General features: G+C 31.0%; 1 protein-coding gene across 2 annotated transcripts; it reads left to right on the top strand.

The window, feature by feature from the left end:
- The first annotated feature begins 7259 nt into the window (after window positions 1-7259).
- LOC108995916 lies at window positions 7260-8656 on the top strand. 2 transcript variants are annotated; one of them, XM_018971589.2, is made up of 2 exons: window positions 7260-7932; window positions 8371-8656. In XM_018971589.2, the coding sequence occupies exon 1, from the start codon at window positions 7462-7464 to the stop codon at window positions 7909-7911; it is 450 nt and encodes a 149-aa protein (XP_018827134.1). In that variant the 5' UTR covers window positions 7260-7461; the 3' UTR covers window positions 7912-7932; window positions 8371-8656. The 2 variants fall into 2 exon arrangements, with proteins under 2 accessions (XP_018827134.1, XP_018827135.1); XM_018971590.2 differs by having other exon boundaries at window positions 8379-8656.
- The last annotated feature ends 4875 nt before the right edge of the window (window positions 8657-13531 follow it).

Below are 13531 nucleotides of genomic sequence, written 5' to 3' on the forward strand. Positions count from 1 at the left end.
TAAATTTTTATATAAGATATAATAATAATTTAATTTTTTTAAATCTCAAAATAATAATAATATTAAAAAATTATATTCTAATAATATTTTATTCAATTTTTATTTCATTTCATTTATATAAACAAACGAAGCTAGCCCACAACATCTATTTTTCACGACTTCAACATGTCTAATCCACCATGGTAGTTTTAAGTTTGGGCTCTCTTCACAGCCTATGTTTGCTGCTATCTCGTATTGGGAGTTTAATTTTTAAAAAGATGAATGTTATAATCACAAACAAACAGATTTTCAACAATCTCTTATAACAAAATGAAATAAATGCTCTTTTTTATTATGGTTTCTTACGGCAACCAATAAATAAAAACAAGCCATAACATTATGGACTATTTCAATAACCGATTGCATGACAACCCATATATAGAGAAATCAACTAAAAAGTAACGTATATTGATGTAGTATATCATATTATAAAATTATTTTTATCGTAAAGTAGATTTAACGGATCATATGAAATTTGTATCTCTACATGCTTCATAACAAGAACGAAGCATTAGATGCCTTTAAAATCTTTAAGGCTGAAGTAGAGAAACAATGCGGTAAACAAATTAAGATCGTGAGATCAGATAGAGGTGGAGAATATTATAGTAGATACACTGAGAATGGACAAGCACCTGGGCCATTTGCAAAGTTTCTTCAAGAGCATGAGATTGTTGCCCAATACACCATGCCTGGTTCACCGGACCAGAATGGTGTAGCAGAAAGAAGAAACCGAATATTATTGGACATGGTGCGGAGTATGCTTAGCAGTTCCAATCTTCCTAAATCATTGTGGGCTGAAACACTTAAGACGACAGTGTATATATTAAACCGAATTCCAACCAAGACTGTTTCTAAAACGCCATTTGAATTATGGAAAGGTTGGAAACCGAGTTTGCGACATATGCGCGTTTGGGGATGCCCGTCTGAGGTGAGAATTTATAATCCACAAGAGAATAAACTAGACCCAAGGACCATTAGTGGGTATTTCATTGGATATGCTGAAAGGTCTAAAGGTTATAGATTTTATTGTCCATCTCACAGTACTAGGATTGTGGAATCAAGAAATGCAAAGTTTCTTGAGAATGACTTGATCAGTGGGAGCGATCAAACCAGGAACATAGTTTCTGAGAATGATCATTCAGAATCTCAACCTTCCACTTCAAGTGATAGATTGGTTATTGTTTACAACACCCCTCAAGTACCAACTGGTGTTGAACTACCAATCATTGATGTTCCACAAGTTGCTGACGACACTCTAGTAGATCAGGTAGTTCAAGAGTTGCCAACAACTTTTGAACAACAAGTTGAACCACATACTACTTCTCAGGAAGATGATGGTGCAACATTAAGAATATCTGTTAGAGCAAGAAGATCAGCAATTCCTAGTGATTATGTTGTGTATCTGCAAGAATCTGACTATAACATTGGAGCCGAAAATGATCCCGAGTTATTTTCACAAGCCATGAGTTGCAAAGAATCAGAATTATGGTACAATGCCATGAAGGAATAGTTGAATTCCATGAAGAGTAACGAAGTCTGAGATCTTGTTGAGTTGCCTAATGGTGTAAAAGCCATTGGATGTAAATGGGTCTTTAAAACCAAAAGAGACTCATTAGGCAACATTGAGAGATACAAGGCAAGACTCGTTGCTAAGAGATTCACTCAGAAAGAATGAATCGATTACACGGAGACTTTCTCTCCCGTATCTAAGAAATATTCCCTGCGTGTTATTTTAGCATTAGTAGCCCATTTTGACTTTGAATTGCAACAAATGGATGTGAAAACAGCATTTCTCAATAGAGATCTAGAGGATGAGGTTTACATGAAACAGCCTGAAGGATTCCCCTCTAGTGATGGTGAGCAATTGGTTTGCAAGCTCAAGAAATCCATATACGGTTTAAAACAAGCATCTCACCAATGATATTTGAAATTCCATAATGTAATTTCTTCATTCGGTTTTGTAGAAAACGTTATGGATCAATGTATATACCAGAAGGTCAGTGGGAGTAAATATGTTTTCTTGTTTTATATGTGAATGACATTTTGCTAGCAACCAATGATAAGGGTTTGCTGCATGAAGTGAAACAATTCCTCTCTAAAAATTTTGATATGAAGGATATGGGTGAGGCATCTTATGTCATTGGCATTAAGATCCATAGATACAGATTTCGAGGCATCTTGGGTCTGTCTCAGGAAACCTATATTAATAAATTTTTGGAGAGATATCGGATGAAGGATTGTTCACCAAGTGTAGCTCCCATTGTGAAGGGTGATAGGTTCAATTTGAATCAATGCCCAAAGAACGACCTTGAAAGAGAACAAATGAATAACATTCCATATGCTTCTGCTGTCGGAAGCCTAATGTATGCTCAGGTCTGTACAAGACCTGACATTGCATTTGCTGTGGGAATGTTAGGACGATATCAGAGTAATCCAGGTTTAGACCACTGGAGAGCTGCAAAGAAAGTAATGAGGTACCTTCAATGGACCAAAGAATACATGCTTATGTATAGACGAACGGACAATCTGGAAGTAATTGGCTACTCAGATTCTGACTTTGCTGGCTGTGTTGATTCACGCAAATCAACATTAGGATACATATTTTTGATGGCCGGTGGAGCTATATCATGGAGGAGTGCCAAGCAGACTTTGACTGCCACTTCTACTATGGAAGCCGAGTTCGTCTCTTGTTTTGAGGCTACTTCATATGGTGTATGGCTTAAGAGTTTCATTTCTGGGCTTAGAATTATGGATTCAATCTCTAGGCCATTGAGAATGTATTGCGACAATTCAGCTGCTGTTTTTATGGCTAAGAATAACAAAAGTGGGAGTCGGAGTAAACACATCGACATTAAATATTTAGCCATAAGGGAACGTGTTAAAGAAAATAAAGTGGTCATTGAGCACGTAAGCACTGAACTAATGATCGCTGATCCTTTGACTAAGGGCATGCCACCGTTGAAATTCAAGGATCATATAGTGAATATGAGACTTGGTTCCATTATGTAGTTTTTCATTATATGAACAATGTTATTTTTAATGAAATTCTTAATCATTTTGATGTTCTTTTCTCATATTAATGTGCACTTTAATTTATTTTTGAGAAAATTTATCTGTATTGGACCAAGAATAAACATAGGGTTTATTCATTAAGAAATTGTTCCCACATAAATTGTAAAGAATGAATACATAGTAATACATGGAAGATAATACTCGTCATTAGAGGACCTATCGCCATGATTCATGTATTTATTACTTAAATGAAGATTATTGATGGGTTTAAGATCAGGAGTGTGGACCAAGTGAGAGAATGTTGACCGATTCTCATGCATTTAAACTATATTGATCGATTCTTGCTCATGAAGACGTTCATGAGTGGGAGTCTATCATCTTAAGAGTCCTTTAAGTGGTCCAACACTCCTCTATCGATTTAAATTGATCCCATGAAAATATGATCACGTGGGACACGTAAACACCGAAATTTGATGGGAATTTCGGCTATAAATACATGTGTTTGGTCCCCAAACTCACTCACTCAATTCCCTTCGGTAATACACCATCTAAATAGAGTAGAGAAGAGTTTGGAAGAGCCAAACACAGTGAGAATCGAAACTTTTACAGTGAATTGCATCAATGACTGGAGGTAATATTTCTTGGCATTAAACCCTTTAATTCTCATTTCTAAGGTGTTATTCCGCATTAGAGAATTTTATTTAAGTCTAACAAGTTTGTGAATTTATTTTTATATAATTTTTTTTTTATGTATATAACAGTTCTCTTGTTATAATCTATCTGTGCCTATATTTGAAAAGACAATTTATTTTTTTATTTTATGATTTTGTTTACCCCATATCATGAAATTAAACTAATTTTTTCAAACAAAATCTACAATATGAGTACATGAAAGGAATAATGCTCGTAAAAGATCAAAAGCAAAGATTCAACACTACTTCCTAAAACTAAATGAATTTTTTTTTTTTTTTATTGATGCCAAGCATGAGAATAAAGTCCCCACTAATTTCAGAGTACACAAATTCTTGATAAGGAATTTTTTAAGTGCACCTCTCAAGTAATTTAAGAGAAAGTTTTCCGGTCCGATGACTCATAAAAATTATTCGCATCGAAGATGATTCAAACTTTAGACTTGTAGGGAGTATATGACTAAGATCAAAGTTTTTAATTACCACCTGAACCAACTCCTAGGGTCTAAAACTAAATGAAAAATTAACATTGTGCATGACTTAAAACAATAGTTTTGGCTTAAAAGAATGTTATACATCAGTTACTATTCATTCCACACTCCAAACTTGATAATTTTTTTTCTTCCATAAGGTGTGGAGTATTTTTTATAAAGTGTGAAATGTGGGGTAGTTAGGAAAATTCTATATACTATACTGCTATTCTACTTTCATCCTTCGTTTGGAAACTAAACTCATATCAAATTCATCATTACAATTTTTTCAAATCTCAATACAAAATATAATAAACAATTCAACTTTTTTAAATCCTAAAATAATAATAATAATAAACAATAATATTTTAACAATATTTTATCATCTCAACTCAACATTCAAACAGTATTATGTGGCACATTTATTACTATTAAATGATAATTTATTGCATACTTTTTTATCATCTAATAGTGATGAATGTGCCACATATTACTTAATATGATTAGAATAGAATGAGAATATAGTATATAGTATTACTTAAAATAATAAATAATGACTGACGAGAATACTTTTTTTTTTTAGCTTAAATCTAACACGTTTGCATGATATAAATACTGGATTTGACTTCGTCTTTATATTTTTCTTTTTCTTCTTGCTTGTTTTAGGCCAATGGAGATGACTTTAGACTGCATATATATATATATATATATATATATATATATAAATATATATATATAAATATATATATATTTATATATGGCCCTGTTTGGACGGCCATTAACTATGAAGTGTTGAAAAAATCTACCAAATTGGAAGGTCTCGTTTGATATTTTAACTCGTCATATTTAATTATTATAATTTTTTTTAATTTGTAAATAAAAAATAAAAAATAATTTAATTTTTTAAAATCTCAAAACAAAAATTATATTAACAAATTATATTCTAACAATTTTTTTTTTCTCACTTCCAACTCTCATCTCCTCTCATCTAAACTCAACTTACTATTAAAATCTCTACTAAGTCAATTAATAATGGTCAGATTAAATCCATTTAATCTTAGATGTTTATCAAAAATAAAATAAAATATGTCTAATGCATATGAACTGAAATCTAGAAAACAAGGTGTAGCATTTAATTTAGGCTAGTTTGGATAGTGAGATGAGATGAAATAATTTTAGATGAGTTGAATAAAATATTGTTAAAATATTATTATTTTTAATATTATTATTATTCTGAAATTTGAAAAAATTAAATTATTTATTATATTTTGTACGATAATTTAAAAAAATTATAATGATAAGATGATATGGTTTATCCAAACGAAAGAATTAGTGAGATTTTCTAATGAAACCAAGCTCGGGCTACAGTAGTCTTGTTTCATTATTTGTTTTTCTTGGTTTGTGATATAAAGTTTGGCAATCAAGAGTATCTCAATTACTTTCACTATTATTTTTTATTTTATTATTATTTTTTACCTATTTTTTATTATTATTCATTACTCTATTATTACTTTTTTATTATTATTTATAAATATTTTCAACACTTCTTAAGTATTCTCATTATACTTCTTAGGTAAAGTTTTGTTTAGATTTAGAGATGAGTTGAGATAGTTTTAGATAAGTTTAATAAAATATTATTTTATCTTGAGATTTAAAAAAATTAAATTATTTATTATATTTTATATAAAAATTTAAAAATATTATAATGATAAGATAAATTAAAGTGAATTTCAAATCTAAAAAGTTATCCTTTCTCTCTTTCTGAAAGAATGCATCGAAATTGTGATCCCTATTTCCGTCCTACTCTAACTTATACTGTAATAGGGAAACTAGTTATAGAAGTAGTAGGACGACGGAAATAATAATAACAATAATAACACAAGAATCCTATGTTGAAAGTTGAAACCAAAGTCAAAACAATAAGAGGAGGGAAGAACTTGAAGAAGATGGGCCTATTGTTTTTTTTTTTTTAGAATTGTAAGTTTGTGTATCATTATAATTTTTTTTTAATTTTTTTTATATAAAATATAATAAATAATTTAATTTTTTTAAATCTCAAAATAATAATAATATTAAAAAATAATATTCTAATAATATTTTATTCAACTCATTTAAAATCATTTCATCTCATCTCAATATTCAAACGAGTCCTTAATCAAAAGATTAGAGAATAGTCATCTTGTCAGGTTATATAATTCTATCTATAAAATCATTATCACTAATTTAGTATTATGTCCATGAAAACACGATCCTCTGTATTTATTTAGCAATAAAAAGGGAATACAACATTGAAGAATTGGTAAAAGAAACTTTGCTTCAAAAATAATCTAACTAACAATTGGGAAAACATAAGGGATGTGATGTTGTGGTCCAAATCTCTTAACTCTCAATGACAAGGAAATTTAAAAAAAGAAAAAAAAATGATATTTACAGTAATAAAATGTATAAGAACCATATACCTTTTTTTAAAAAAATAAATAAATGTGAAATCTATATAAAAAATATTAATTTTTAATTATGAGCCTCACTATTTTTCACAGCTCATAAATCAATAACAGAGAAATTAAAAAAAAATAATATTTACAATAATAGAATGTACACGTGTTGTGTACTATTTTTAAAATAATAAATAAATATAGAACATATATAAAAAATTAATTTTTTAATAATAAATTTTATCATTTTTTTTAAAAATAAATACACGATACTTATCCAACCCACAAATATATCTAACATTACGCATAAAAAATACCCACATTCACATCCATATCTATGGTGGCTGAACATGAATAGGAATCTAATTAACCTTTTTGGAGAACCAATAACTTGCTTGTTTCGCATGCCAATCTCTTTCCTTTTTTTTTAAAAAAAAAAAGGGAAAAAAACAAAAATGAGAGTAATTCCAAGTCAACAAAAAAACAAAAAGCAGGGATATTTTCGTAAATTGAATCCCTCCGTGGTTTCTGTAAATATTTAAACATTATAGGGGTGATCAATTAGCACTCCTCTATAAATACAGACTCCCCCTAGGAGCCTCGAGGCTCTTGCCAGTACTACACTTCTCCGTCTCTTTCTGCCTCGGTCCCTCTGTCTCTGTCTCCATAATCTCTCTCGACTCTTCTCTCCGTGATTTACCTCTTTTATCCTTGATTCCGAATACGTTTTTTTTTTTTATTTTTTATTAGAGAGGAGGTTTTTTTTTTTTGCCGTTTTGTGGGGGTGCTGACGTGGCATGTACCCGAAACGGCAGCATGAATACCAAAACGATGCGCCTCCCGCCCCGTCGCGTTCTGACGCCCAATGCCTTAGATAGAAAGCGCAAAGAGAGAGACGGATTCGACGAATTCAAGCCTTCGACGACGACGACGACGAAGAAATTGTTCAAGCCGGACGCGCCTGAGGAAGAGCCGATCTCGTTTAATCGAAATCGATTACTGGCCGGGTACCTGGCCCACGAATACCTCACGCGAGGTACGCTGTTGGGTCGGCCGTGGGATCCGGTTCAAGACGAGGCTGTTCCGGTGTCGAACAGAGGGAATCCGAACGAGAACGGCGAAGCCGAGGAGCGGCGGCGACGAGGACGACGACAGGTGGAAGATTACGAGAGATACGTGGAAGTAGTGAATTTGCTCAAGACGGATGGGGCCCACGTGCCGGGCATTGTGAACCCCACTCAACTCGCTTCCTTCTTACAGATGTGATCACGTGGAAGGATTCCATTGGTAAAAATCTGATCCAAATTTTGTTTAATTCAATTTCTTCTTCTTTCTTCCCTTTTTTTCGTTTCTTTCGGCAAAATGTAAAGAATGAATGAATTAGTTGGTTACCTTGCTTAAAATTTATATAGATTTTGTTCATGTGTTCAATAATATGCATGAGGCATGCACGCATCCATGCGAATACGACCCTACTATTTGAATTTGAATTTGAATTTCAAGAATCATGATCGATTCTACCAAACAGCTGTTTGTGATTCTGCATGTTAACAACTTGTTTTGTATCAATTAATGCATGATATAATTGTTATGTTTTGAAGACAGTCAGCAGCTATAAACTAAGAAATCTCGATTTTGTATTACGAATTTGAAAAAAGGATATCGGTTCATAATTTGGACATGAGTGATGAGACTTGCATGTGACATATGCTAATTCTGACGTAGAAAAACAGAGCCATTTATAAAGGACCAGACTCATTGAATTGTGTGTACGAAGTTGTTGGCTGATGTTGAAGACCACATTGTCACCCACCGACATGTGTATGTATTTCTTCTTCTTCTTCTTCTTTTTTTTCCTGAAATATGTGTATGTAACTCGCTCTTTCGATTAATTTTGGACCCTCTGTGTTTGTGGGTTGTTGGAGATATGAGAAGGTGCAATTGATGGGTGGCTTTCCGTAAGATAAGGAAAAAGCCAGGAAAGTAATTATCTTCAAGCTCAATGTTTTAGACTTTTAGGCCTCGATTATTTTTAGAGATGAAATGATATGAGATGAGATTAAAGTTAAAAAATTGAATAAAATATTGATAGAATATATTTTTTAATATTATTTTTATTTTGAGATTTGAAAAAATTGAATTATTTATTTTATTTTATATTGAAAATTGAAAAAATTGTAATGATTAGATGATATATTTTTTGAAAACAAACGAGGTCTTAGATTTTTGTGTAACGAGAAATCTCAAAAGTAATCTCACAAATTGATAGGGTTAAATATGGTTTGTCAGATTATAAAATTATTTTTATTATAAAATAGACCTGACGGATCACACGAAATAATATTTGTTCGTGAGATTATTTTTATGTAATTTTTTTTATAACTGTAGCACTCTTTTATAATTAATGCTTTTGGTAATTTTTTCACAGCCACGTCTAAATTATCTAAGTAGATCTTGCAGGACTGTGAGAGATTAGGTCACTGCACAAGTAGTTGTTTGTAGAAAAGGACTTCCCCCCAATGTGATTAAAGTAGCTTTACTTAGATAACGTGCTCTTCTGGAGATGGTCCAAAATTATGGTACGTTGGGGGTAAGAGATCAGGACCTATGATGGGAGGATCATTTAAGGTTGCTTGTGTCAATGAAGTGGATGAGATGCAAAAGAATAATGATATGTACAAATTTTAAGTATATAAGTCTTGCGTAGGTTTTATTTTTTAAAAATTTTTTTTATTAATTTTTTTTATAAAAAAATAAAATCCTGCATGTTAAAAATTACTTTTTTTTTTTTGGCGGGATATGTTTTTTAACAAAGGTTTGCACCAAACTTGTACACTGTTAATGCTTTGTATGTATGATGTGAAATTAATTGAGCTTGTTGGACATTGACACCATTAAAATTTAAAACATCCTAGAACATCCATATTTCGTATTGCAAGGAAGCGGTAAGATCTTCTAATTTTAAAAAAGAAAAATTCTATTTATCATCTCTTACACCACACACTAACATGTTATTTATCATTTGATTTGAGTGATATGAAAAAACTGGTCCTGTATCCTATGAAAATATACATCTTTTTCGTGTTTGTATTTGAATGAAGCTCGAGAGTTGGGCAAGAATAATAAGGTTATAAGTAGTGTGAAAAAATATCAAAGGTTTAAGATGTTTGTATCTATAAATTATAGACTCTCTCACACTTAAAAATCGTGCACAATTAAATTTGTAGAGATTGGACTCAAATCAAATTCAGAAACGACTTGAAATCATCCTATTAGAATTTGAAACTAGGAACGCAAACTTCTTATATGACTTGCACGTGTACGGATTTCATGGATCTAGTGAATATCCTATTTTGTTGCATTTTCTAATCCAATTTTTTCCCGCTAGACTTAATCCAATTTTATTACAAATTCAGTTGAACTAAGTCTTGTATATACGGTGAAGGTCCGTTGGATCAATTGGCAACACATTGGTTTCTTAATAAAAGAACTAAGGATCAAATCTCTTCTCCTCATGTATAAAAAAAAAAAAAAAAAATGTATAGACGAACGTTATATTGACACATAATATAATTTGAGACCTTTGACGTTGAAGCTATTAGACGTATGCATCCCGAGATTAGTCGGGATTTTGTTCTCGAACACCTGGTGCTAATAAATATATATGTGCAAATGCGACTGTTTTGAAAAAGAATGGGGTTCATTCTTAAAAAATTAATTTTTTTTATGTGGGCCTATATTTATTTATTTTTCTCAAAATAACTGCACGGTGCTTGCACCCTCACGACTACAAGTATCATTTCTCATATATATAAAAGTCTTTAGTATTATGCAATTGTTTATATACATACATTACATGTGCTTCTCATTCATGCGAATTAGTTTACCACATCTACATTTTGCACCTCGAAATTCAATGCCTAATTTGCAGAGTGGTATCTAAACTATCAAAATTGAGACGTTTGCCATTCAAGTATCATTCATTGTCAAATAGCACCATTCTCAAATCATAATAGTTAAAATTAAAATAAAATAAATGGATTACATAACATAATCTCGACCTTCTAACCTCAATGGATGATGCCTATTACAATGTTTCCACTTTGATAGTTTAGCAACTAAAGTGTATATTTCCATATTTATATGCATATTTTATCCACATAGTTGATTGTTTGTTCCATAAACTATTCTAAAAAAATGATACACAGACTCAACATCAATTATGGCTGAATTTTCAATTTTTAATGAACAACGTCTCGAAATTTTTTCGTGTTATATATTTGAAATTACTTGATATATCATATTTTAAATGATTTTAAATTTAAGCAGTTGATCTATAAATTTACTTAAAATATGTCATATCAGTCGATATGATTGAAAATGATAAAATTTGATAACAAAAATAACAAAACAGTTTTTTTTTTCTTTGTATGTATCAAGTAAGCTACAAATTTTCTCATTATAATTAGCTTGTTGCTCATTTGATTCCACCAACTACATTTATTTAGGTCTCCGAATCGCAACAGTTAATTAAAAAATTGATCTTCAGAAATTATTGACCAAAGAATATAGTTTAGAACGAAAAAATAGACACATATCGAATGTGGACTATGCTATTTATTAAACAATTAATACTACAGTTGAGATTCGCATAGACAATAATAAATAATTATTTTATATTTAAAGCTCCAAAATAATTTTTAAAATCTTAATTCATTTAAAAAAAATTGATTCAGAGATGAGTTGAGATGGTTTGTGAATAGTAAAATAAAAATTGAATTATTTATTATATTTTGTGTAAGAATGTAAGAAAATTGTAATGATGAGATGAGATGAGTTGAGGTGGGTTGAGATAGGTTATGAATACAAACGATGCTACATATACTTACAACTTTACTTTTATTTTTACTTACAATACTTATTTTATCAGTTTTTTTTTTAAATTTAAATTCATAAATTTTAACATATTAATAACTTACGAGTGAACAAGTAATTTTTTTAGGTTTTTTTAAAGCATTTCTTAATCAATTTTGTTTAGCCTCGTCATAGTATTAGTTACCATTAAATGGCTTCTCCTATTTGTTTTTTTTTTCCAAAGATTTACTAAAAAAACTCAATTAAATAATTTTCAAGAATCAAAGTCGTTATGAAATTATGAGAGGTTTGGATTCAAGAGGTTTGGATTCAAAATTCAATTCAACTTATCTCATTTCATCATTACAATTTTTTTAAATTCCTACATAAAATATAATAAATAATTCAACTTTTTTAAATTCCAAAACAAATTTCTTAAATTTCCATATCAAATATAATAAATAATTCAATTTTTATTCTATTATTTATAAATCATCTCAATTCATTTTAACTTATCTCTAATATAAACCACTCATTAATGTATTACATCTCGTTATTATTATTTTTTTCTCGGGTCAATTAAAGGAAGAGAATATAACGTTTTCCACACTCTTTTCTGACCGTGACACGCACATTCAGTTGTTCTTCCCTTTTTTTTTTTTACTCTTTTTAAAAGAAAAAATATATATAAAGGGGGATTTTTTTAAAGCAAATATAGTTCTATTGCGAAATATAAAAAATAAAATTTAAAAGAAATACACATACTGAATATAAAATATTTTAAAGACAATATATGCTCATAATAACATTGCAAAATTCTATTTATAATTCTCTATACTATGTTTCAATATGTGATTTGTTAATTTTATTTTTTTATTTAAACACACATATTAATGTGTAAATACGTGCGTTTAAATATAAGGACACAAACGATAAATTACATATTAAGCTTTGTTTAGATTCAAAACTCACTTCAATTCATCTCATCATTACAATTTTTTAAAGTTCTTATACAAAATATAATAAATAATTCAATTTTTTTAAAATCTTAAAATAATATTAATATTAAAAATAATATTTTATTCAATTCATCTAAAACCATCTTAACTTATCTCTGAATCTAAACAAGCCCTTAATACATGATGTGAAAATGATAAATGACATCTCTCAATAACATTTGACCTCTTGTGGAGTAGAGATACACCACTCCTTCAATGTCCAGGCTTTCATTTTTACGAGAAATATTACTCGTATGCAACTTTTTTTTTTCTCAGTAAGTAAGTATTTATAGATAAACTAACGGATATAAGACATAAGTTCGGTGGGGTGGGAGTCCCTTACAGTCTTCTCAAAGCCAACACACATTACAACAAAAAAGTAAAAATACAAAGGGGTGATCGGAGCAAAAAAATTGACTAACACCCAATTCTCACAATGGGAGACCGCTTGGTGACGATTTTTAAATTGCAGCTAGAAGCCACAGTACAAATGGGTGTGCTGCAATGTGTTAGTCTGGACTGGCTGGAAAGAATTATTACATCCACTTTCACTTGATCTTCGATTAGGAAAAGTGAGAATATAGTGTAGCAACAAAAAACTGAGACAAATCGTCGACGAGGGGCCACCACTGGCTGTGGCGGTGCGTGCAGTACACGCGCCACACCCTGAGAGGGTTGAAAGGACGAAACAGGAAGATTCGACGCAGCTGATCCCGACGGTGCCGCTCATGGCGGCAAGAAGCCTCTGCAGGCGTGGTGGCGCGTGAAACTCGCGCACAACATAGACCGTGCGTGAGGTTTACACGTCACTTAAATGGGCAGATTTCTTCTGCCGTCTTGAAGATCGGCGCTAGGGAAGGCTGATGGCGGGGCGCGTGTCGGACTTTACTTGCTAGAAAGTAGCAAATCAACTAGTTTCGGTACTACAGGTGAAAAACTAACAAAAAAGTTAGGGGAAGAAAAACATAAATAGAGACTAAAGTTGGCGAGGGAGAAAGGTGGGTGAAGCCAAAGTTTCAACCCCCCTACCCCAG

The sequence above is a fragment of the Juglans regia genome, chromosome 1 (assembly GCF_001411555.2).
Source record: "Juglans regia cultivar Chandler chromosome 1, Walnut 2.0, whole genome shotgun sequence".
NCBI lineage: Eukaryota > Viridiplantae > Streptophyta > Magnoliopsida > Fagales > Juglandaceae > Juglans > Juglans regia.